At 44.0% G+C, this 24,557-nt stretch overlaps 1 protein-coding gene across 9 annotated transcripts in view; it reads right to left on the bottom strand.

Annotated features, from left to right (window-relative positions):
* The window catches only part of Prp4k (Pre-mRNA processing factor 4 kinase), a 119,613-nt gene extending 95,332 nt beyond the window's left edge, over nucleotides 1-24,281 (bottom strand). For 5 of the 9 annotated variants that reach the window (XR_016290467.1, XR_016290468.1, XR_016290466.1 and 2 more), the window contains exons 1-4: nucleotides 20,517-20,772; nucleotides 11,624-12,088; nucleotides 9,723-10,352; nucleotides 3,799-3,996 (exon numbers count right to left, since the gene is read on the bottom strand). Coding sequence is in view for 4 of the 9 variants with exons in the window: in XM_089580057.1 (XP_089436183.1) it covers nucleotides 3,799-3,996; nucleotides 9,723-10,352; nucleotides 11,624-12,088; nucleotides 20,517-20,590 (1,367 nt within the window). In the remaining 5 variants the exon portion in view is untranslated. Of the gene's footprint in view, nucleotides 1-3,798; nucleotides 3,997-9,722; nucleotides 10,353-11,623; nucleotides 12,089-19,904; nucleotides 20,081-20,516; nucleotides 20,795-23,857 lie in introns of those variants that run through there. The other 4 variants (XR_016290470.1, XM_089580060.1, XM_089580058.1 and 1 more) reach the window with 4 other exon arrangements.
* Nucleotides 24,282-24,557: the final 276 nt, after the last annotated feature.

The following is a 24,557-nucleotide window of genomic DNA, read 5'->3' as shown; positions in this document are numbered from 1 at the left end:
ACTCATTTCCAGCACCTTCAATCATTGCCTTTTGTGCCTAAGTGCCTGACTTTCAAATCGCTTCAGTTCTACAGAGTGGGCAACATGGTGGATCCCACGCCAAGTATGCTCGGCATAGAATCTGAGAAATGACAATGTGCATGACATCTGCTTCCCTGTCATGCCTGTAAATGATCTATATTCTGAGCAAGTAATGAAAAAGTGTCACTTCTATCATGTTATCATGTGCGTACCAGTTGCAACAAAACTGGACATGGCAAAAGAAATTTCCAGACAGGCACACTTCCTGTCAAATGAGAGTCTGCTCTCCCATAAGCACAGCACCCCAACTTTCAGCTAAGCAATTCCACCCAGCAGCAAAAAAAAAAAAAGGCTTATTAAACTAAAAATTAACAGCAGGCAAATTATTTATAACACCCCCCCCCCCCCCCCCTTGCAGTGTGTGTTATGGTTTAAGCACAATACTGAGATGCTTAAGAGCCATGACAGCCATTTGGAAGGCCGTGAGGTGAGCTGATAGGTGTAACCAGGAGTTGTGGTGCAATGTATCTGAGAGAACATTACAAACATCAATCCACGTAACTTCAAAAAGTCATCAAGTGCACTGATACTGATCAATGAACACAAAAGCTACTGGCAAGTGTCTTCTGAAACAAAGTGCCATCCTTTATTCCATTATGAACGCTTCAACCTCATGGCTTCATCAACGAAAATGGCTGTTTTACTACTACGACAGCTCAATAAACAAGCCTTGAGATACAGTAATAGCTTGTTAATATGACTCTCGCTAATTCACAAATCAGGATAATCTGAACTGCTGATTCACCCATGTAAGTCTATAGTGTAAGACGCTCACTAGTTCAAATGCTAAGAGTCTTGCACTGGTCAATTCGAACAGGCTTCCAAAGGAAGGCTGCTTCCAGGTATGACCAGCGCAGTAAGAGACTGTCAAAATAGCTCTATTCACAACCTGAATTTCATGCTGCATAATCGATCGCGCATCTCTGACGTGCTTGCGATGGCACGCGTGGAAACAAACGAGTGGCCCCATACCCAATAACACTCTGACCGCTTAGTTTTGGTTTCACTTTTCTCAGCTTTCCACCAGCCCGCAGCGACGGAGGCCCGACCAACCAGCATCAGCCTGGCAGCCTAACACAGCTAAGCCCAGTTTTGGGCACTGATTGGCGCGCCGCTGGTGTTTTCTTTAACTTGCCCTTTTTTTTTTCTCGCCACTTTGGCACCTTTGCCTTTGCTTGCATCTGTGAGGTTTCGTTCTTCCAGTACAACGAAACTGCACGCTCATCATGCGACACTGGTGTAGTGAAGCCCCATCACACACAATGATGCCAGTTATAATGGGTGTGACGCGGTAGCAGTGGAGTTTCATCGCGTCGCACTATGAAGGCTGCGGGAGGCTCTTACTATTTTGGAGCAGTTCTGCTTCAATGCTCCCAACAGTATGCATGCAATAATGCAGTGATGGAAACACAAACATGACAAACAATCAATGCCACACTGTTCTCATCTTAAAATCAGGCAACCACTGTCCAGACTTTCACCAAATAAATTTACTCCTGCCAGCAATTCTCGACAGCTTTTTCGGGGGCATTCTATAATTTGAACAATTTTTCCAGTCCCTTGAAGTTCAAATCAACAAGCTTTTACTGTACATTGGAATACCATGTATAACAAACTAACGTAAGAATGGAACTATGGGATCAAGCCAGCCAGATGCATGACCTACGACATTCAATACAATGTATCAGCAAAACCTTGATGTCAGTGAATGCCCTTCACTACAGTGAGGCACTGCAGCAAATGAGCCATACAAATATGGAAGTATCACCATTAAAGGACTATAGACACCAAATTTTTCCTCGCATGTTTTCTTCTTTCAAACGATACATTACTCACTGGTATACATGGAGAACCTCATGGTATTCATCTGCGACCGCTAAATAATTTATAATTGAATTTCTTCTTGATGCTGTTTTGGTTTCAGTTTCAAACTGCCGAACAATGGCTGTGACATGTAGTTCACGTTTAGGTCATATGAGGAATGAAAATTCTGCTGTATAATAGCTGATAGGTCATTTTATGTCACTCAGGGCCTTGAAAGAGGCTGACTAAAGTGCTGTAGTGATTTAAAACTACGTATCAACAATGATATCACAGTTTTTGTAGTTCATCACGTGACCTAACACCAATTACACGTTACAGTCATTGTACGGTTGATAAACAGAAACCAAAATAGCACGAGAGAATAAATTCAATTCTAAATTATTTAGCGGTCGTATGCAAATACACGTGGTCATCCATGTATTTTAATGTCTAACTCATCCTTTAAAAGAAGAAAACACGCAAAAAAATTAGGTGCCTATAGTCCTTTAAGGGATCCTTTGAGAATACAGGCCCAAATCTCAGCTCGATTTTTTTACACCAACCATGCATATCTGAGTGCAGCACAGCTCACAAAGCATCGAACCGCATTAAGTAACAAGATGGGGGGCTTTGGCAAGAGAAGCAAATGGCTCCCAGTTCTAAAGAGAAAAGTGCAGGGAAACAAGACAAACACAAATATTGCACAGATACCTATGACAGGCCCTGTTTCATGATTTAATTATCAGAAAAGCTAGTTCAAGGACCTGAAAACATGTTCAAATTATCCAAAATTCGAATTATCAAATGAGCCCTAAAAGCTGTCAAGAACAGCTTGCTTCACAATAAATTTATTTGGTGAAAGACTGGGTAATGGTTGCCCAATTCTGAGGTGAGATCAGCACAGCAAAGAGTATTCTTCCCGTTATTATCAATGCTTTATTGAGCGCATACTGTCAGGAGCACCGAAGCACAAATGCTCCAAAATCATAAGGGCTTCCTGCATCCTTCATGGTCCGCCGCGGTGGAAGCTCTGCTGCTACCGCATCACATCTCTCATAAGCGGCACCATCACATGCGAAGAGGCTTCACCGCACAAACAGTGAACGGAACGTCACAAGCGCACAGTTGCAGCGCAGTGGAAGAACAGAACAATGCAGATGGAAGCAAAGAAAACAGGTCAGCAGTGATTAAAAAAAAGAGGAAGGGGAGAAAACACCACCGACGCGTCAATCAGCGTCCGAAACTGTGCTCAGCTGGGTTAGGTTGGTTGGCTGATTCTGGCTGGTCATGACGCCATTGCTGCAGGCTGGCGCGAAGCTCAGAAAAGTGAAACCAGAACTAAATGTCGGAACGTTCTAGGAGACGGGGCCGCCATCCATTCGTCGTCATGCCTGCAGTCACGTGCACATCAAAGGTGCGCTAACGCCTCCGCAATAAGAAACTTGGGTTTTGAACGCGACTGTTTCGTCAATATCTTGCCGCGGCAGTCATACGGAGACGCAGCCTCCCTTCAGGACCCCGTTCAAATTAACTGATGCGAGACCCGTAGCATTCAAATTACTGAGGATTTAACACCAAGACTTACATGAGATCTGGCCAGGACCAAGCCAGCAGTTCGAATTATCCGGATTTCTGAATTAACAGGGGTCAAATTAATGACCTTTTACTGCACCACTGAAGGCTCCATGGTAGGTGTCCACCCACACTCTCAGTTTCACAAGCCATGCTGGCAAGAAAATATAGTCAATGTGCCAAATTATCATAAATTTCAACAACACACATTTAAAAGTTTAATTTAGTCATCAGGCTAATTATTATTTTGTTAGAGTTCGAAGCCTCAATAGTCGCAAGGTTTAAAAGGAAAGTGTTTTTTTCCAGCAAAAGCCAATACAAGAGGAGTCAGAATTGACGAACCGGCCCACTCCATGAGGAGAGCGACTTCGCTGAGTCAGTGCCCGAAAATCTCCTCTGCGAGGGCTACGTGAGTGTCCGGTTCTGCGCCGCAGTGGGCTCCGGGGTCTTGCCCGCCGTGGACTTCGTTCCCGTCCAGCCTCACGACTGTCACGGCGAACATCTCGGTTCCCATCCCTGCTGACCTCTCGACCACTGTTCCTGTTTAAAATGCACAATGCTCAAAATCAGCGCTATGTTGCTGCCTCATTTTGTAGCAAACGTATGATGTGTTGTGCTCACCCATCAAATATCTTCAGGCTTTCCAATGTAAAGTGTATGGTCACTTCACAGCTTACATGTGCATGAGAATAGCTACTCTACAGTGATGATGATAGTGATAATGTAATATCATTAACATCATCATAAACAATTACTCAGAAGACGTGGAAAAGTAAGCTCTCCTTAAAATACTGAAATATTAAACTCTTAAATTCTAATAAGTTTCAATAGAGTGCAGAACGTCCCTACAAAGGTACTCCACCCCCATTTTGAATATGAGTAGGTTGCACACAATACGACGTTTTTAAATTGTTTTTGATTCAACCACTGTCCAGCCCATATGCTCTAATGCTAAAGAAGCACAAAAAGCAATACTTTATGTGGAAATTTTACACATATTCTTAATCATAAAAATTCCTCCCCTGCATGAAACCTCATGACCCACTTACAATGTACTATTTAAAGATAACCACATACGGTAGGACTTCTATTTTCTACCAAAATAAAAGAAACCTTGTTGATACATTCCCGGTCCATACGCTCAAAAACCCCGGGCATTAAAGATGTCCCACAGAGACACACTAGTTTTCTCCCAGTTAGCATTTTCCAGGATATCATGATTTCCCAGCTACTACAATTAAAATTTAAAAAAACTCTGATCATATAATATGTTTCACGACCAACCGTAAGTGTGCAAACATACAAGTGGGTAAAACCTGGCAGCAAGTGACATGAGGAGCTGGGTCACAGTAGCAGTCAACTGCTTTTATGGCTTCTCTGCAGAGCCTAGGTGCAAAGGACGCAAAGCACAAAGAAAAAAAAACTAGTACTTTAAAGGTGCACTAAAAAGGATGCTTATTAACACAGGAACTCGAGCTACACACTCCAAGCATTCTTAGAAACTCTATTATCCTGTGCGGCTGATTTCCCTATTACATCGAATTAAGCGATCCGGCTCCTGCCTTTTTTTTTTTTTTAACTCACCTTCGAACTTAGGAGCAGTCAACCAATGCGTGGAGTGCCTTTCAGCCAGTCGCATGGCGGCCTGCCGCTCTGACATCGGCGGAGTGATACGTAAAGCAAAGAGCCCACGCATATTTTTATTTCCGTAGGCCTAATTTGCGGCAACGCTGTCTGCGACTGAAACTAGTCACGGAAACCAAAAACAAAATAAAAGCAACAGCTAAGCTGCCACGCGACTGGTTGAAAGGCACTCCACGCGTTGCTTGACCCTCCTACTCTCGGAGGTTAGTTAAAAAAAAAAAGGCCAGAATCGAAACGTTTAATTCGATTCAATAGGGAAATCAGCCGCATAAGACAATAATTCGAAGTTTCTAAGAATGCTTGGAGCGTGTAGATCAAGTTCCCGTAGTAAAAAGACGAGCTCAGAATCCTCTTTAGTGTACCTTTAACATGCGAGCGAGCCATTACTGGAGGGGCACAACATGAAGAGAAGAAATGCAGTGGCTTTTTTGTAGTGCCAAGGGCAAGAGGGCGAAGCATCTGAACTACAATAATGCTCTTATGTACAACCGAGCCTGGTGTGGGGAACGTAGCATGATGAGTAGGAGTGTACAGACGTTCTAAATTTTCAAATAGCAATTGAATATTCTTCTATTTGATTCACTGAAAAAAAATCAAACAGTGCATGTTCAAAATTATTTGAAACGAATCAAACATGTCATCACATCTTCAAACAGTTTTTGAAAATTTGGCGCGAAGACTGAATAAGGCAAGCTGTGGTTTTTTTTCTACTACCTTTCAATAACAAACCCACAGCGGCATTAGACAGCCTGCTGCCATGATCAGACTATCACAGCGTTCATAACACTTGTGCATGGCCTCCAAGACTGGGTGATGCGAAAATGTTCAAGCAGGTGTAGCAAACACTGCCCTCATCCCCAATCTCGAAGACCATGGCTCAAAGGTGTCACACCTCTCATCAACTGAAATATGGCGCTGGTTTCTTTGCGGTCGTTATCCACAGTAAAAGGTAATTTTCCTATGCATATGAGAAGACAGTAATAAAATTAATATTCTGATTTTGTGCTGTGTACTCCCTTATGGAGATCAGTGTTGCGTTTTTGAGAGGTCTATGATTTATAGCGCCATACCGCAGCACCATTGTTAACCCTTTGAAGGTTTTTGCCGTATATTTACAGCGGCGGTTTTCTGTCCCGCAAGGTCTTTGCCGTACGTGTACGGTTTCGATCTTCCGTTTGAAATTTTGCGCCAAAAGAACAATGCGTGCTCACTGGGGGTGTTGCCACCTCTTAGGACTTACAAGAAGTGTTTGAATTTTGTGCTGCCTTCTTACGGAGATAAGCAGACTTATGTCTAGCTTTAGCGCGGCGGCACAGACTGCGGCAACACCCCTTTTGTAGTTTTGGTTTCGCCGCGTGATCGCAACGGAGTCGCGCGAAATTTGAGTTTTCTTTTTGTCAGCACTATCTTGCAGGGGCTGCCGAAGTTGATTTCTTTCTTTATTGGCGCTGCTCTTAGCTTGCTTATCACCGTTGCTCGCAAGGTATTCTCGCCCTCTGTGGCAACGCGCCTACGCGGTTTCGATTCCGCCGCGGGATCGCAACGGAGTCGCGCGAAACGTGTTTTCTCTTTGTGGGCACTGTTTTGCAGAGGCGGCGAAAGTTGATTTCTATCTTTATTGGTGCTGCTCTTAGCTTGCTTATCACCGTTGCTATTCTATTCTATTGAACATTTTCCAGTTGTGAGTGATGCTGTCACCGAAGTACTATTCCTAATTTTTTTTTACTATTTATTCTCAATTATATACATTTTGTACATTCAAGATCCGCAATAAAGTAATTTGACCACCTGGGAAAGTTTTCTTCAAAATAATTCGACCCTCAAAGGGTTAATGCTGAGTTGTTTCACACGAATATTTGCACAAATAGTGAATATTCCCATCAATATTTGATTTGCATTCAATTCAGTGCTATCACTATTCCATTCATGTATGTTTTTGAAAAAGTAGTTTCGCACACCCCTAATGTGGCAGTCAGCCAGCTTTCCCACAGTGCATAGACACAACGGGGCGAAGTGCCCAAAAACAATGAGGAAAATGTGACAACTTTTGCCATTGCTGCCGACAGACCGAAGCGTGAAGTTTCTTCCCCGCTTAAGAAAACGCAAATGCGGACCAAATTCTGCGGGCACTAGAAAAGGTTCAGGCCTTGTGCCAACAAATGCTAATCGATATTTTTATGAAGTGAAATTGTCAAAAAATGCCTTTGTACTTCACTCAACAATCAAATTTTCCAAAATTAGGCAGTATGGATTGTATGTTTTCCTGGATAATACATTTTTTCCCCACATTTTTTTTACACATATCAACAAGGTTTTATTGTATTTACAAAAGGTTTACATGCTTGTTATGTGGATATAATACATACACAAGAGATGATCTCCAGAGACTAGTTCACATATAATGAAGTGGATGCAGGAGCTTAAAAATATTACTGGCTTTCTCATAATTCAATGTTCCTCCATAAAACCTTTTCAAATCACAATCAACTCCTAGTACAGCAATGAATGTTACTCTGCCACTTTTTGTGCTCTTGCAGCGGACACTATTCTAGTTCTGTACTTCAGACAGAGAGATACTCAAATAATCTCCTTTTCCTTGGTAAGTGAAATGACAATGCACCCATATTTCAATCTCAATACAGTATAATCTCACTGACACGAATCTCACGGGGATGCAAAAAGTATGTATATCATCCAAAACCAACAAAATCTGCATGCAAAAGCATAGCAAATGCCTCAACGCTTATCTGTTTATGGATGACGGGATTAATCATGGCAACGCGCAGCCGCTTATTACTCGTGATGAGTATGTACATCATGACGTCGGCAATGTGCGGGTCATGCGCCACTGCTCACTGCTCGCAGTGTATACTGCGCGACTGGTGATCGCGACATTCACAATGTGTGAGCCGCGCGCTGCCGCTCACTGCTTGCGGTGCGTACAGTGTAACTGACAATCGGACGTCAGTGATGTACAGGCTGCACCCCACCACTCACTCACAACACTGGTGATCACTAACTCTGTGCGCCCTGCGCAACTAGTGATCACACTGTCGGTGCTGTGCAGGCAGTGTTGAGTGCACAAGGTTGCGGCCGCGGCTCATGCATTCATATCATCCGCAGTGGTGCAGGAGTGTGTTTGGAACATCTGAAATTCTGCACTGTACACAATGTACTCTGCCTAGGGAATTTTACAAATTCATAACCATGGAGGAAAAAAACCTGAGGAGGGTGCGTGATGCCAAGCGGCCAGCCTTCGCAAGCCATGTGGTCGTAAAGCCGTTCCCTCCCCATTTTTTGCTTTTGCTCTCCCAGTCAGTCCCTCATGTTTTGGCGTAGGTATGTTTTAGTGCACACATCTGCACGGCCCATGACACAGGCATCTACAGCAAGGAGGTTGACCTACAGTCAGTTTGCTGTGCTAGTCCGCGCGTGCACAGCGAGGCTAGATATCACTGCATGCTACCGCATGGTGAGATCCCGAAGAAGATCGACTCTCTCCTTTTTACTTTTTATGACTAGGTATGACTAGGCTTCAAGGCTATCGCCAGATGCTCCCTCCCGAGTTTTTTTTTACTTCATGTTCAAAACAACCGCTATCGTATCATCGAGATTTTTGGTTTTGGTTTTATGGGGTTTAACGTCCCAAAGAGGCTCGGGCTGTGAGGGACGCCGTAGTGGAGGGCTCCAGATAATTTCAACTACCTGGGGTTTTTTAACGTGCGCTGATATCACACAGTGCACGGGCATTTAGCATTCTGCCTCCACTGAAATAAACCGCGGGGCTCAGACCGAACCGACCTCTTCCGGGTCAGCAGCCAAGCATCATAACCAGTAAGCCACTGCGGCAGCTATCATCGATTGTCCTGCACTAGAATGTTTAGCCTGCTTTAGATGCATTACTGCCAAGTGTTGCCCATTAAAAAAGAGGCATGCCTATTAACGGCTCATAGACTTATCAATAAACCTGCTCAAACAGGATGACTTCACCTTTTCCATGTAACAAACATGCAATAAACCACTGAAATCCTCAAACTTTTTAGCTCGCACAAGCATATCATACTCAAACATTTGAAAAGTCTAAGGATAACTTATCAATTGTTCTTCTAAGCTGCAAACAAGGAATCACTTTTACATTCCAAAGGTATGGGACATGCCTCTTGAAGAGTTGTCTTACAAAACAACCGCACCAATTGCCCAAAAATTATCAAACTGATGTGCAATTTTTTTTTTCTGTGTACATTTGTAACTCCAACTTCCAGCAAAATTTTGGTGCAAGCCAGTAGTTCTCAAAAACAAGCTGCGCCAGAGGCTTTTTCTGGGAGAGGCTCTGCAGGCCCAAAGCACATACATCCCAAGCACTAAATCTCAAAAACTTCTGCTATTGGGTGTGGAAAGAGCCAAAAAACAAAATGCAGAGGCAACACTTGATAAAAAGTTGACAGGAAGGTTTTCGCAGGTACGATAACTTCTTTTTCATAATTTTTCACACCTTCTTCCATAGCATAATCAGAAGAGAAGGCAACATGATAGGCTTTGAAGGCATCATAACAGAATATAGCTGAGTCCCCCTGGCATACAACAAAACTAAAGATCCACCTGGCAACCACACCATGACTTACCTGGGCGGTGACAAGCGACGAGGAGGATGCCGAGGTGAAGGACTCCTGACAACATGCCGATCCCCAGTGCGCCTAGGTGACACTGATCGCCATCGCTCAATCTCAGCTCGAAAACGCGATGGTGACAACCGCCTTGACGGCGAGGCCTTCCTAGAAGGTGAGGTCTTCCGAACAGGTGAGGCTTTTCGTAAAGGCGACCCTTTTCTTGAAGGTGATGACCTTCTAGCCGGTGATACCCTCCGCAGCGGCGACACCCTCCGGGCAGGTGACATCTTACGAGGAGGGGATGCCCTGCGTGAAGGAGACACCTTTCGAGGTGACATCCTGCGTGAAGGAGACACCTTTTTTGAAGGAGAGGCTCTTCGCAGGGGGGACGTCTTACGGGACGGAGAGGATCTGCGGACTGGAGATGTGCTCTTATGAGATGGAGAAAGCCTGCGATTGGGAGAGCTTTTTCGGCTAGGTGACAGTTTCCGCAATGGAGACTTGCGAGGTGGTGAGCTTCGCCTGGAAGGGCTTCTTTTAGGGCTCTTACGGTGCCGTGAGGACGGACTTTCCCTTTTTGGGGCAGACCGCTTCGGTGTTGGACTCGTAGAGGTGTCCTTCTGTGCCTTTTCTGTGTGTGCTTTCCTGCCAAAGATAATACTCACGCTCAATTTGAGGTTCTAAACAAAATTAGTTAAGAGTAAAATGCTTGGAGTATATATGAAAAACAAATTACAATTCAGTGAAACAAAACATATACTTAAATTAAAGGCTCCAGACCCATTTTGGACTTCTCAAGTGGACACTAACATTGAAAAGCACAAAAGTTCACCATGCCTCAAGTTGACATTGCTCTCATGACCAAATAGCTACTCACACTGGCAAGATGACTGCCTACCAATGTGAAACATCTGAGGCATCAAATGGAACAACACCAGTGACAGTGAAGTAGACTGTCCATGCAAGAAGCTTAATTGTGTACAGTGCCAGCAGCTACTCAAAAAGACAATTAATTCAAAGCAGTTCATGATGCACAATTTTTCTCGTCAACTCTGCTGCCTACACGTCCTTCAAGCTAAAAGAGGTCTCCCAAAAGAAAAGGCCAGATTTCTATACTGCTGCGTACAGACTCTGCCTGCAAGCCAGCATGGTTGCCTATGGTTCAACATGTGCCACCATCTCTTTGCACAAATTGTCACATAAGGGATGTGCAGCATTTCTTATTAGTGTGTCATGCTTTCGTGAGAGGTACCGTGTGCCACTATAGAGCTTGTGTTTCTTGAATGATCACAAGATGACAGCTGCATGGAGGCTCTCAGCTGCCTGTCAAGTTTTCAGAGGATACTAGCTTTCTAACACAGCAGTGGATAAAACCTCTTTGTCACTAGTAGACAGAGACAGAGATATGTCAATAAATAACACCCATGAAATGCAAATATACCCTGCATCTACACATCATCGCAACCTCATCAAAGCAGTAACCACTTCACAAGTTCTGTGCAAGTTTTCACCACAGATTTCCCAGCAGGCACAAAATAGTTACACATTATGAATGCTTACAGTACGCATACATTAGACAAACAAATAATAAGCAAGCATCTGGCAAATGGCACCCACATTAGAATGAAACTACAAGAATAAAATATATGCCAGCCTGCAACAAAATGAAATTATCAGAATATAAAAACAGAAGTCGGATGCCAACTTTTGCTGAAATCTACCCAAAAACTGGATTGCACAAAAGTTACTAACGCACTCTGTGTTATAAAATACAGTAGAAAACCTCCTTTATAGAGGCAACAATAAAATATGATAAATGGTAATACATTTCACCGGCACTCGTTAATTTCAGCAGGAAAATAACCAGTGCACAAGCACCTGCCATTGGCAACTGAATAAGGAATCATTTAACAAACCTGCTCGAACGAGGAGAGCCATCTCTTTCCTTACGATGCTCTGACCGAGAATGCTCTCGACTTTTTCCCTCCCGTTCAGCCTTGTGGTCCAGTGACAATGTGTGGGACTTTTTGCTACTGCTCTCATGGCTTCTGCCGGATGACACCTTAGGTTTCTTGTTTTTGCCGACTTCTTCATCAGAACTTCCATAGTCACTTGGAACAAGTGTGTACAGCTTGGCCTGAAGAATTGCCTTCTGCTCTTCCAGCTCCTCAAGGTTCATGCTGCTCACTTGAAGAGCTGTCTGATTACTCTCTGTGTCCATGGTGAGGGCTGCCTTTGCACTGCTGCTCGACTTTCGCTTGCCACTCTTGTCTTTGGATGAGCTGTGGTGGTGTTTGTGCTTGTGTTTATGCTTGCGCTTCTTATGCTTGCTACCACCTTCCTTGCCCTCTTTTCGAGCAGGCTCTGCAACTTGCTCATCACTGCAAGACAAAACAGGGGTCCATGGCTGAGGCAAGAACTGCGTCAAATGTTAACCAAACTTTACGTGAAACTACATCTGCTCTCTTCTATTTGGCTTACGACTGCGATACTGTGAAATAAAATATAGGTAATGGGCTAGTATTCAATGCTTCAAGCACACTGGACAAGACTGGCTCAACAGATTTCTTTCAAAAAGTACCACTGACAAAACTGCCTCAGCTACAGCACTTTATTTTATTCTTCAAAAACACCAGAAGACAAATCTCTCATTTTCCGCTCTTTCATCCATTTCAAATTGATGTTGTCAATGAGAAAAGTATGAAGAGCATTAATTAAGGACCATTAAAACTCACACATATGCAACAAAAAAAAACTGGCATGTTTTAGCTGCACTTAGAAGGGCTAACTGAGGAAAAGCTGCACCTGCAATGTGTTACAAGGAAAAGAATGAGTTCTCGGAAGCGCATGCTGAATGAAATGTGTGCCGCATCTTTTGTATTAACTTTCGCAGATTTGTCAAGCATAGGATATTAAGTCATCAGCATGACAATGTAACCAGCAGGTGTTAAAGCCAAAATTCTGAACTGGTACTCTCAAAAGAAGCATATAAAACGCAGGATGCTTAAAAAGGGGCAGGAACAAAACACCATCTATGAAGCTAGTGTAAGCACTTCTCAGAAGGAAACTTGAAATATTCAGAAGTTTACAATGACTACTAAAGATGAAGCAGCAACAGCTTATAATCTGCACTATTGAATATAGATCAGTTCATACCAATAACTTAATTCGTATCATAAGTATCAGGTCACGCACACAATAGGTGTTTCAGCGAAGGTGAACCAGATTTTTTAAAATAGCCGTTTTGCGGTATCAAGGTGGCTTCTGCGGCACATTATTACCTGTGTAAACAGACATCAGAAAACAGGCGAATGATGTGAACTAGTTAGCCGGTTACGTAATTTCGATAATTAAGTTCTGAACTTCAGTTAGACACCTGGTTGAAATTATGAGATTTGTAGCCCATTGTTAATAATAGCCATATCGCTTTTCAAAATTCCAAAAACATGATTACCCTTGGCGCTACAGCTCAATAAAATTTGGCTATTTCAACTAGCTACATGCACTGGAGGGGTTGCTTTGCATGCTTGCTTTTGAAAGTGCATGCATTTTGGCACGATGTAACCAAGATTTGTTGGGCCACAGCGCAGAGGGTAATCACGTTTTTGAAATTATAAAAACAAATAAGTTGCCTGCGATAGCTAAAAGTTAATTATTTAATAATCAGAAATTAGTTAAATGGCTAACTAGTCAACTTTAATCATCTCTTTTCTGAGGTTTGCCCATGCAAGTATTATTGTGCCTCAGAAGCTGCTTTCATACCTCAAAAAGCCTACTTTTAAAAATTCTGGTCCATCTTCGGTGAAACACCGTGTGTGTGTGTGTGTGTGTGTGTGTGTGTGTGTGTGTGTGTGTGTGTGTGTGTGTGTGTGTGTGTGTGTGTGTGTGTGTGTGTGTGTGTGTGTGTGTGTGTGTGTGTGTGTGTGTGTGTGTGTGTGTGTGTGTGTGTGTGTGTGTGTGTGTGTGTGTGTGTGTGTGTGTGTGTGTGTGTGTGTGTGTGTGTGTGTGTGTGTGTGTGTGTGTGTGTGTGTGTGTGTGTGTGTGTGTGTGTGTGTGTGTGTGTGTGTGTGTGTGTGTGTGTGTGTGTGTGTGTGTGTGTGTGTGTGTGTGTGTGTGTGTGTGTGTGTGTGTGTGTGTGTGTGTGTGTGTGTGTGTGTGTGTGTGTGTGTGTGTGTGTGTGTGTGTGTGTGTGTGTGTGTGTGTGTGTGTGTGTGTGTGTGTGTGTGTGTGTGTGTGTGTGTGTGTGTGTGTGTGTGTGTGTGTGTGTGTGTGTGTGTGTGTGTGTGTGTGTGTGTGTGTGTGTGTGTGTGTGTGTGTGTGTGTGTGTGTGTGTGTGTGTGTGTGTGTGTGTGTGTGTGTGTGTGTGTGTGTGTGTGTGTGTGTGTGTGTGTGTGTGTGTGTGTGTGTGTGTGTGTGTGTGCACACACCTCTTAGTATTTCATGAAACAAAGGAAGTTTTGAGTATGCTAGCAAACTGTGTAGCAAATAAAAAAAAGTTAACTCCCTTTGTACCATGACAAACTGTTCATTCACTGCCATTCATAGCTTGTAATTGCTGTGCCTGCCACTATTACCAGTACACAGTGAAGAATTAAGTTCAAACACCATATCCTACAACTGCATGAATTAAATGCACAAAACAATATTCAATATTTATAATGAGCGCACAGGTGCTGAAAAACACACTAAAAGGTATAACCACAATGATGACAAGCACCTCAATGCCGAAAGTCAAAGTGTTTCTCAACCCCACAGCAAAAAAAGCACAATAAAAAAAACACACTTGGTAGGGCATTCTCGGCAAGTGTTTGTTTTAAACCTGTCTGCATACATGCAGACTACACTGCATGTGTGCCATTTGTCTTCTAGTTCTCAGGGGGGTTGGCGTGCAATGCATGCAGGGACAAGTTGGGGGGATGGCACTGCTCAAACGAGGCATGCATTCACTCCAAAAATATGAAACTGCCTTGTTTTCTAACAAGACTAAAGAAGTTATAATTCAGCAAAAAAGACAGCTTGGAGAAATAAAAGTTTTTCATGTTAACAAGTAGGCATAAACTTGACAAAGGCACGTGAAGAAAAGATAAGAGATTCACTCTTTTAATACCACCAATTGCCTGGTTACAGACTGCATACAATAGCAAGACTAAGAACTGAATGCCGCTTATACAAGCAGTAGCCCTGAACAGTGATGATGCAACACACTCATTTTTTTCACCAACAGGAGAACTAAAAGCTTGAGAAATGTGCAAAAACATCACAGTAATTAATGGCAAAGTTTCCTAACTAAGCAATTCAGGCAACACCACTAGGTAAGTTTATTTTCCTAATATTTTCATCATACTTCACGAAAAAGTTTAGCGCACTCACAACGAACGACAAGGTAGACAGACAACCTTGTCTTGTCTACCTTGTTTGTTGTGACTCTTCAATGCAGCTCAAAGTGCTATGACTATTTTCCTCTGGGTTTGATTGCGCATAGTACCTGTACCAAAGCATGTCATGCTACATGCCTATAGCTATGCCCTAAAAAATCTATATTCAGGTTAGAACATATTTGTGAAAATTATTTCTGCAGTCCCATTTCAGCACCACTGATGTGTTCTGATGACAGGAGTCTATCAAGATTTCAGTGCTCTGATAGGAATTAAGAGGAAACACGGTACACAGCGACTCTTTCATGACCCTCAGCAACCAGTTTCTTGGGCTATGGTGAGGGTGCAGGAGTGCTTAATCCTCAACTCTTTCCTGTTCTACAAGGACAGCTCAGTGTCCCATATGGCAACACCCATCAATATCTTTTTGAAACGGTCCATACATATTCTTTTTTTGCCACACCAAAAGTAGTGATGTTCATCTCAAACAGCAGTACCTTGAACTTAGTAAAGCTTGAAGGGGCTGTGAAAGGGGGTCTCAACAAAGGTGCGATATGCCTAGGATGCTAAAGGACGCATCGTCACCATTATCTTCCAGCAAAAATTATTTTGAAGCGTTTTGTGGAAGCTGAGTTATTTGTAGTCAAAATTTGAAATTCCGTGTCTTCGCGCCTTTCCCTCTCCTCTCGTCACTTAATGCACACTGAAAAGCTGGTCCGCCAGCTCCACGCACTCGGCCCCTCCGCCGACTGCCGACGCACGTGGGAATTCCCCAGGGGGCGGAGCCAACGCCTCCTAAACTGGTTTGGCGTCGACGGCGCTGGCACGGCGAACCAATGATGGCATTCCGCTGCTGACGTAAAGAGCGCTACATGACGCAACGCGCGCGGATTCGGGTGAAAGCCCGAGGCACGGAAGCAGGAGTTCTTAAAATTGTATTGTAAATTATCGGCTCGCTTTTGAGGTCTTGCACGTGCCATGAACGCTCGGTGGCCTGTACTCTACATAATGCAAGCATATTACAGCCAACCTCAAACACCCTTTTCAGAGACCCTTTAACATCCAAAAAAAAAAAAATTATAGATGAATGACTTGAAAATAGCAGGCTTCTCAAGAGAGTACAGAAGTGAACTATTTACACAACCCACTTTTGTTTCCTTTTGTGCACAACATGTAATTGGGTTAGGTTACACTTTTAAAGATATCACTGAAATACAAGAGTGAAACGTACTTTGTAGGAACAAATTAAATACAAACCAAATAGTCATAGTAGTGAATCAAATATAGAGTAAATTCCTTCCTCAGCAGATTCTAAATAGTGCTCAAATTATAATAGCTGGTGTATGCATGCAGCTCAACCAAAATGACACAGAACCTTTTTTTTTTTTTTTTAATGTGAAAGTAAGCACTATCTATTTGTTCTTTGGATCAATCACAATAAAAGATTATTTATCAATCAGCCAGTGTGCTAAATTTCAATTATGCCTCAATGAAGCAAGGATGTGAAACAAAAAAAGATCTCTGGGAATGACTAAAATCCTAATCGAACCGTCCAAGAGCTAACTTGAATGTAGACTATGTATCGCTCAAATAGTTTCTCAATACTGTCTGAACCACAACACTTATCTATATGATGCATGATGCGCTTCAAATAAAATGCATAAGAACTTTCTGAACATCAGGAAACCAAATCCTTCCAGTTCGAATTAACTTCAATAATCAATCAGCTGAAATGCAGCAACCTTACTGAGCAGCAATGATGCACATTAATTGCATGGTTTGAGTCAATGAACAGCTACTGCCAATTTATTCATTATAATTACTATCAGTACACTCAGTGATCTTTTTTGGCAATGAAGAGGAAGCTCAAGGGCTGAGCCTCTGTAACAATGTCACTTCACTAATAGTTTGGCCGCAGGATGGCCACCTAGCATGTTGCTTGCAGCACTGCTGCTGCACTCCATCGCTGTTGTAGATGGTGGCATCTATAGAAGCTTCTTGTAACCAGACATGAAAAAACAATTCGCTGCAATCAAAGAAACTGCTTTTGATGTGGCTGTTTAACGTTTACCGGGGGAAAGGCAGCTGGCAATCGATGCGAACAAGACCCCCCGACAACGCCAACAGCGGCCGACCACGATTTAGTACAGTTACTTCAGAAATATGCCTTAAATATTAAGTATTACCAGTATACCAAGTTTCAAGAAGAAACTATTAACTGCAGTCGGGGACTATATTCTTCTGCATAGGAAGCAACAGTTTGGTCGAAGACCCTTTTCCCAATCATTTCATCCCAGTAAAGCTGAGCCCTAGGTTGAACGGAAACCTTGTACCCATTACAAAACTGATGGGTACCCAGCAGTACTGGGAATTAAACCCAGCACCTCCAAAATGTGAGCCAGTTGCTCTACCAAAAGGCCATCTCTTGTAGGGTTCCAGCTCTGCAGCTTCGGCAGCATTGTCAAGAAAAGCTGTCGCAGGGTGTAACGCATACTGCCAGAATATTCACCGTTAGTTCATGTTGTAACACAGCCAGCCAGATGAGGGATGCTCATGACCTCCTCCTTAACTGACTACAAAGCGGGCAAGTCACATTCTCCATTTCCCTCTTAGTCAATGCTGACAGCAAACAAACCCGTAGTGGTAGTGGCACGGTGCTGGCGTGCCTTAATACTACACACCTTCAAGATTACAATCAGACGCCAGTATGGAAACATAACAGCACCTCTTGGAAAATTACACCCCTAGAGGGTCAACAAGCATGCACAGGGCATATTGTACTGCTAAGGCCAGAATAATATGTGTTTGTAGTTTGTTCCAAACAATGAGTAAACCTTGGTACTGCCTTCATTAAGAATATTTCTGCATGCTTATAAAAAAAAGTAATTTAGAATTATACATGAAATCAAGCTGTCATACTAAAGCAGCCTGCTGTAAGCACAATAACTAAAGGATATAAATGCTATCATCAGTGACATGCCACACCATGGTTGGTCACATATAACTAAGCATGCAAAACACTTCAGACACCACAAAAAAAAAAAAGTTTTTAAAACAAAGGCAGCCACATAAAACCAGCATCCAGCAGGCACTCCATTGAAGCCCCTTGTTTATTTAGTTTTTATTTAGGCACTGGCACAAATGGACCCAGCTAACATTACATGTAGAGAGGAACCCTTGAAAATGGTGATCGTATTAGAACTACATATAACTGAATAATATAATAAAAAAACACAACTACAGTTTTGTCCTCATCCTTCACAGAACATGATTTCGTAGGCAATGACATCAGTGGCAGAAAGTTGGTACAGTGGCTAAGTGAGCTACATTCGCAAGGCTGATCGTCCCACAGATGCAGGCAACTCTCAGAGAGATAATGGTTTGAGAGTTGTCATGGTAGTAATAGTTGCATCCAAAATAACCCTCCATCTAATGACTGCCAGGGTACCAGCAAACTGGTGCTCTGCACAGTGCCTGCACTCCTCATTTCAAAGTCGCAAAAGTACTTTGCATGTGAATGGTGACATACTCCAAATTCCTGACTAAATTAAGACATGCGCCTTGCCTCACCCTACTTAATCAGATAATTAAAGAGCCCACTGTAGTGGAGCTATTATGAAGTAAATGGTAGCATAGGTGCCAAAGACGTCATATTTCGAGAAAGTGCCTTTTCACAAAATTCCCGACACCCTGCAAAGTGCACATTAAGTCAGTGGCAGACGTATATTATAGCTCACTCTTTTAAAAATCAGGCATCGAAACAAGCTAATAAGACAACAGTACTGGCCGCTCAGCAAACACAAAGGTAAGTACTTGCATGCTAATGAATCAGAGAATAAGTGTACGTGAACACTAATCCCAACATCGCAGCCTGAAAAAAATTCAAAAATATTGTCATTCTAGAAAAAAAAAAAAACTGACATCATGCATATTTAAGTAGACCACTGTATTCGAGCCAATGCTAGCTGTTGACAGACACTCACACCTGTAGTAGAACACGTCTAATGAAATATACCTTCCAATCAACTTTTACTAAATATACAATGTTCGTAATCCTCTCAGTACTGGATTTTCATCTCAACTCTTTCGCCACTAGGTCCCAAACTCGCACTTCTTAAACCTTCCAGTACCTGTAACTTTTTTTACCAATGTATCAGCTTACGAGGCAACTTTAAAGAAAATGTCCTCGGTAATTGATGCATTCGGAATTTTTTAGAAAAAAAAAATCAAAGGACCGGCATGGTCATTGCAAAAAGAGAGAGCACAAACGCATCAAACGACATCAGCGACGCAAGAAAGGCTCCTGAGTGACGCCTAACCTTCGCTTCTGATTGATATAGAACAAAAAACTGATTAGCAAGCGCAGCTGTACGGCACAGGTATACGAAGCAAAACCGTACGAATACGCGCGCCAAAAATTGGGACATCAATGTGAGGAGACCGAAAAGCAACGGCTATATTTTTGTGTAACGCAAGCGTTTCGAAGCGCCTCTTAATACACTTTATCCTAAGATTGGACAAACTTTGCAGTTACAAAAACAGAATGCACTGAAAACGTAATGACGCACAATAAAAGCAATGAGCTTCGCGGTACGCGTCAGACACCACACCAATATCGCGAGAGATCGAACACTGTGTAACGGGGCTCAACTTGCGTCTCGCACAAAGGCGTAGGCAATAGTAACTATTTCGCATGCTTCAAAGACTATAAATGAAGGCATTTCACGAACTACCTACAAACGATTGAAAATTATTCGTTGAAAATGCGAATGGCTTCAAATGGGGGAAAGAAAAAGAGGAAGTGTCTTCAGAGCTTGTTTACCTTTCTGAACGATCCTTTTTGAGTGGCACCATTGTGTCGAATTGCATCTAACACCGTACTGCTACAATACACAGCAGCACATAAAACGTTCCGTGATCACTTCATGTGATCACTTCTAGCACGGAACGACAGCTTCCTCAGCGTAACGCCGAAAAAGCGTTCATCAGCGCAATGTTGCTAGGATAGGTCCCTCGATGAATCACTAGAGCGATCGCTAAGTTAAAAAACGAATAATACGATTACATTTCCACTTCACTTTTGTATAATGAAATACAATAGCTAGTATAGTCACACGATAACGTTCTATTACACGCAGACAAGTCGTATGCTAAACCTTCCAATGGCCGACCACTGCTTAGCGGCGTAAGGACACTAGTGAACAACATTGTACAAGATCGCACAATGCTCTTGTGTATGTTCTTATAACTTTGCAAACAGTACCAGTAGTACAGTGCATTCATGCCCTCTGCAGCGACACACGTAGCACATCGTACTGCAGCTTCCAAGAGCAATCGCGCACAGTACCCTCAAGAACATAGCACTCGAAGCAAGAATAATTTGTAATGATATCGTTGTTGCGCGCGCACCGATGCGGCATCACTGTGTACTCACCTAACATCGCCGTTTTTCAAGTCCTGCATGCTGTCTACGCTTCGCACTGTGCTTTGCAAACACGGCTTCGCCATTCTTCGTGCTCGCACTTCCCTATTAGACTACTTAAGGTAGCTCACATTGCAACCTTGAGTTTCGAAAACCACTACGACGAACTACGTTCTGCGGCACCTCGGAATTCTTGCAGAACAACGCGTGCGAAGCCGTTGTCGTAGCCAGCTATAGCCAAGTAGGATACAAGTCGCTCCGCAAGTCGCAAGGACAACAAGCGCAGCGCAGCGAAATTATAGTGTACTAGAATTAGCGAAATGCAGCGAAATAATTAGAGAGGGCGCTGTTGGTACTAAAGCAAAGCCCAATTTTCCTTCCTCCAAGCAAAGCCCCTAAAAAAACTAAAGTAGCGACAACACCCCCTCCCTCTCCTCTCCTCCTCCCCCGCGCGCTGGGCGAACGACTTTTGTTTTCTTTGTGATTTCATGTGACTGCGGTGGCGACCTCTGGCCCGCTCCGAAGGAACTAACGCCCCTTTTCAATTGGTTGCGCTGGATTCCCGTACTTGCCGAGTTCTCCATTTCTCCGCATTAACCGTGCGTTCCGCTGCATAAACACATTGGTGACTTCGGAGAAACATTTGCATGCTTCACTGAATCGTCTAAAGGCAAAAATGCACGCATAGATGGATTGTTTTGGTAGAGCAGCACGCGCACCGTGTCCGGGAGCGCCGGGCTCTGTGCGGCGTGCCAAGTTTGATATCGAGAGTGGGGCGTGCATTGAACGTGACCATGAATCACGAGGCCGTAGAATGAATTTGCGGTGATCTGTTTTGGTGAAGAGGAGTATGCAAACAGAACGACCGTCCTCGCCGGAACGCTGGACGTGCTACAACAGATGCACAGGTTTGACATTCGAAAAGACACCTGCAAGTGAAGGCATTCTAAATGCCCGTAGTTCATCCGCTCTTCTAGCGGCTTTTGGTTTTGGTCTGCTGCAGTGCATCGCGGACCAGGTAAGACGCTTGAGGGAGTGCTCGAAATACGGTATGAAGGCCACGCTACGTGTGCTTATCTGTGCCTCCCCTAATCTTCTCTCGCGTGCATGAACTGTAACGATATAGACTCTCGCATTAAAATTTTCTTTAGCCGCCGCGGTGGCTCAGTAGCTATGGTGCTCGGCTGCTGACCCGAAAGACGCGGGTTCGATCCCGGCCGCGGCGGTTGAATTTCTTTGGAGCAGAAATTCGAGGCCCGTGTACTGTGCGATGTCAGTGCACGTTAAAGAACCCCAGGTGGTCGAAATTTCCGGAGCCCTCCACTACGGCGTCTCTCATAGCCCTATAGTCGCTTTGGGACGTTAAACCCCATAAACCAAACCAACCATAAACCTAAAATTTTCTTTGGAATAGTTACTTAGTAAGGAGAAAACCTACCTCGCAAATATCCTTCGCCTGCCAGCAATGGGATGATAAAGTTCTACGTAAATGTTTCATCGGCATCAGTCATTAAGCGAGAAGCAAAACCTACCTCGCTTTTAACACATCTGTCCGATAATCTTCCATATTCGTATAGTCGCTATTAGAGCACTGCACGGGCCTTAATAATTCATGCGTCCCGAGCCCGTCAACCTTTTTCCTTACCTGCCCCAGCCCGGCCCGATTTTTTCGATATAGGCCCGAACCCGGCCTGGCCCGCGTGGTAGACATGCCCGGCTCAGGCTCGGAAACGGCCCAAGTACTAAATGCACATCGGTAAAGCCAAAGCCTTTTGTTATACGGATCTCATTTTAAAAAAAGCGGCTACAAAACTTTTAAAAATGGAGATAATGGAGGCCTCACTGTAGGCAACGTTAACAAAAAAAACGTTTTAGCATTAATACAAGAGGTTATCACAGATTTGCTCGCATTCGTAGCCTCCTCCTAACTAGTTAGGCGTCAAGGGGAACCGAGAACGCGGAAGTGATGTTACAAAGTATGTGACAGGAAACGCGCGACCCACTTACGATGGGCACTATCACGCACACCCACAGCTACTGGTCATATTTTGAGAGTAAACGCAAGCCAGCGCGCGCTAGCTGGTGTTTCCACCAGCGGTGCCTACGCTGCCTTGACGATGCATATCGGCGCAATAATTTTCTTTTTGTCTTCTTTCTGTAATACACACACACACACACACACACACACACACACACACACACACACACACACACACACACACACACACACACACACACGCACGCACGCACGCGCACACACGCACACACATACATACATACATACAGGGTCTGTCCTGAAAGTAATGAGACAAGCCACGGTGTGGCTTGTGCATGCGCTAGATCGGGAAACCGCTTTTGGGGGAAGGAGGGGGAACCTTCAGCTTCACAATGCAAAGACCTCAGTTGGCCTCGAGCATGTCAAGCGAGTGGACGTGTTCAAACGTGAACCCCTGTTTCGTCGCTGCGTCGAGGAAACCATGGAACAGCGCGACGCGGTGAAGCTTTGCAATAAACTGAATAAATCACCGACCGATACATTTGACAGCATGTGGTAATGATGCAATGTCCAGATCGCAAGGGTTCCAATGGTACAAAGCATTTACAAATGGCCGTGAAGACGTTCAGGACCACAGTCAACGTCACCGTCCGCAACCGTCATCGACAGGTGCCCTGACCGTTGCTCGTCGTGAACGTCGTCACGACCGTTTGTAAATGCTTTGTGCCATTAGAACACGTGACCTGGACACCGCATCGTTCTCACATGCTGTCTTGATCACGTTGATTGACTCGGTAGATGAGTTTATTGCAAAGCTTCACCGCATTGCGCTGTTCCAACGTTCGCTCCATGGTTTCCTCGACGCAGCGACGAAACATGGGTACACGCTCGAAGACGTCCACTCGCTTCGCCTGCTCGCAGCCAACTAAGCTCGTTGCATTGTGAAGCTGAAGGCTTCCCCTCCTTCCCCCGAAAGCTTTTTCCAAATCTAGCGCATGCACGCGTCGACTTGTCTCATTACTTTCAGGACAGACCCTGTACACGCACGCGCGCGCGCGACTGCAGAATGTAACGCGTGCGCTTCACCATGTCAGAGCGCAGTTTGATCTGCGCTTATAGTACGCATGTATGTCTAACTGCGGCATGCGCTCAAATTTAAGAAACGTCACTCTACAGTTAGACGTGTGCCTCGCGTCACTTACACGTTTGCGTGCGTGCAATCACGATGCGCTCAACGCAAGCGCCCTTATGTCGAGCTTACTGCGGCCATACGCTCGATCGCAAACAAACCACTGCACAGCGTAGCTTGAAAAAAAAAAAAGGAAAACTCAGCAGCTATTGAAAGCACGTCACTTACGTCTGGAAGTCTGGTCGATGGCGTTGCGTTAAAATTCGCCCGGCCAATTATGTGGAACCGAACCTTCCTCCGGCCCGCGTCGGTTTTCGATGATGGGATCACGAAGAACCGCTTTCCACCTTCGTGACGGTTCTTGCACCCGAAGGCGCAGCAGCCCGTCATGCCGCACAGATAGATGGCTTGAAGTTAGGTGACTGACACACGTTCCGAGCAAAACAAAAGCTGCTGTTCTTCACAGCAAGCAAAAGCGCCGTGTCCGCAACGACGCCTGCCGAACCTACGGTGCGCGGTTAGAGCGGACATAGAGAGTTTTAGTATAGCGTTAGCGTGATAGCGGACCTAAGGGAAATTACGTTAGCGTGCCGCAAGCAACTTATCCCCACAGAGAGTTTTAGTATAGCGTTTTGAAAACGTTAAACGCCATCTTCGTGACATGGATGCGAATGCTCCTTCTCAAATGGTCGACACGGCCGCTAACTTGCCAAATTATAATATTTCCGAGTTTTTTATACGAATTATCAGTGCAGTGTTCATTTTCGTCTGCAAAATGACCCCGAAATTACAATAAAATGAAATAAAAACGTAAAACAGTGGCGCCATCTAGTAAAGGCAATGTTAACTACAAGCCGTTGGAGCAAGAATATTTGCCATCACATGACGTCTAATGTTCAAAAAACTTATGTAAATTTAATATAAACTC

This window comes from Amblyomma mixtum, chromosome 3, assembly GCF_055824585.1.
Source record: "Amblyomma mixtum isolate Tamu chromosome 3, ASM5582458v1, whole genome shotgun sequence".
NCBI lineage: Eukaryota > Metazoa > Arthropoda > Arachnida > Ixodida > Ixodidae > Amblyomma > Amblyomma mixtum.
This window is presented reverse-complemented; position numbering and strand designations above follow the sequence as displayed.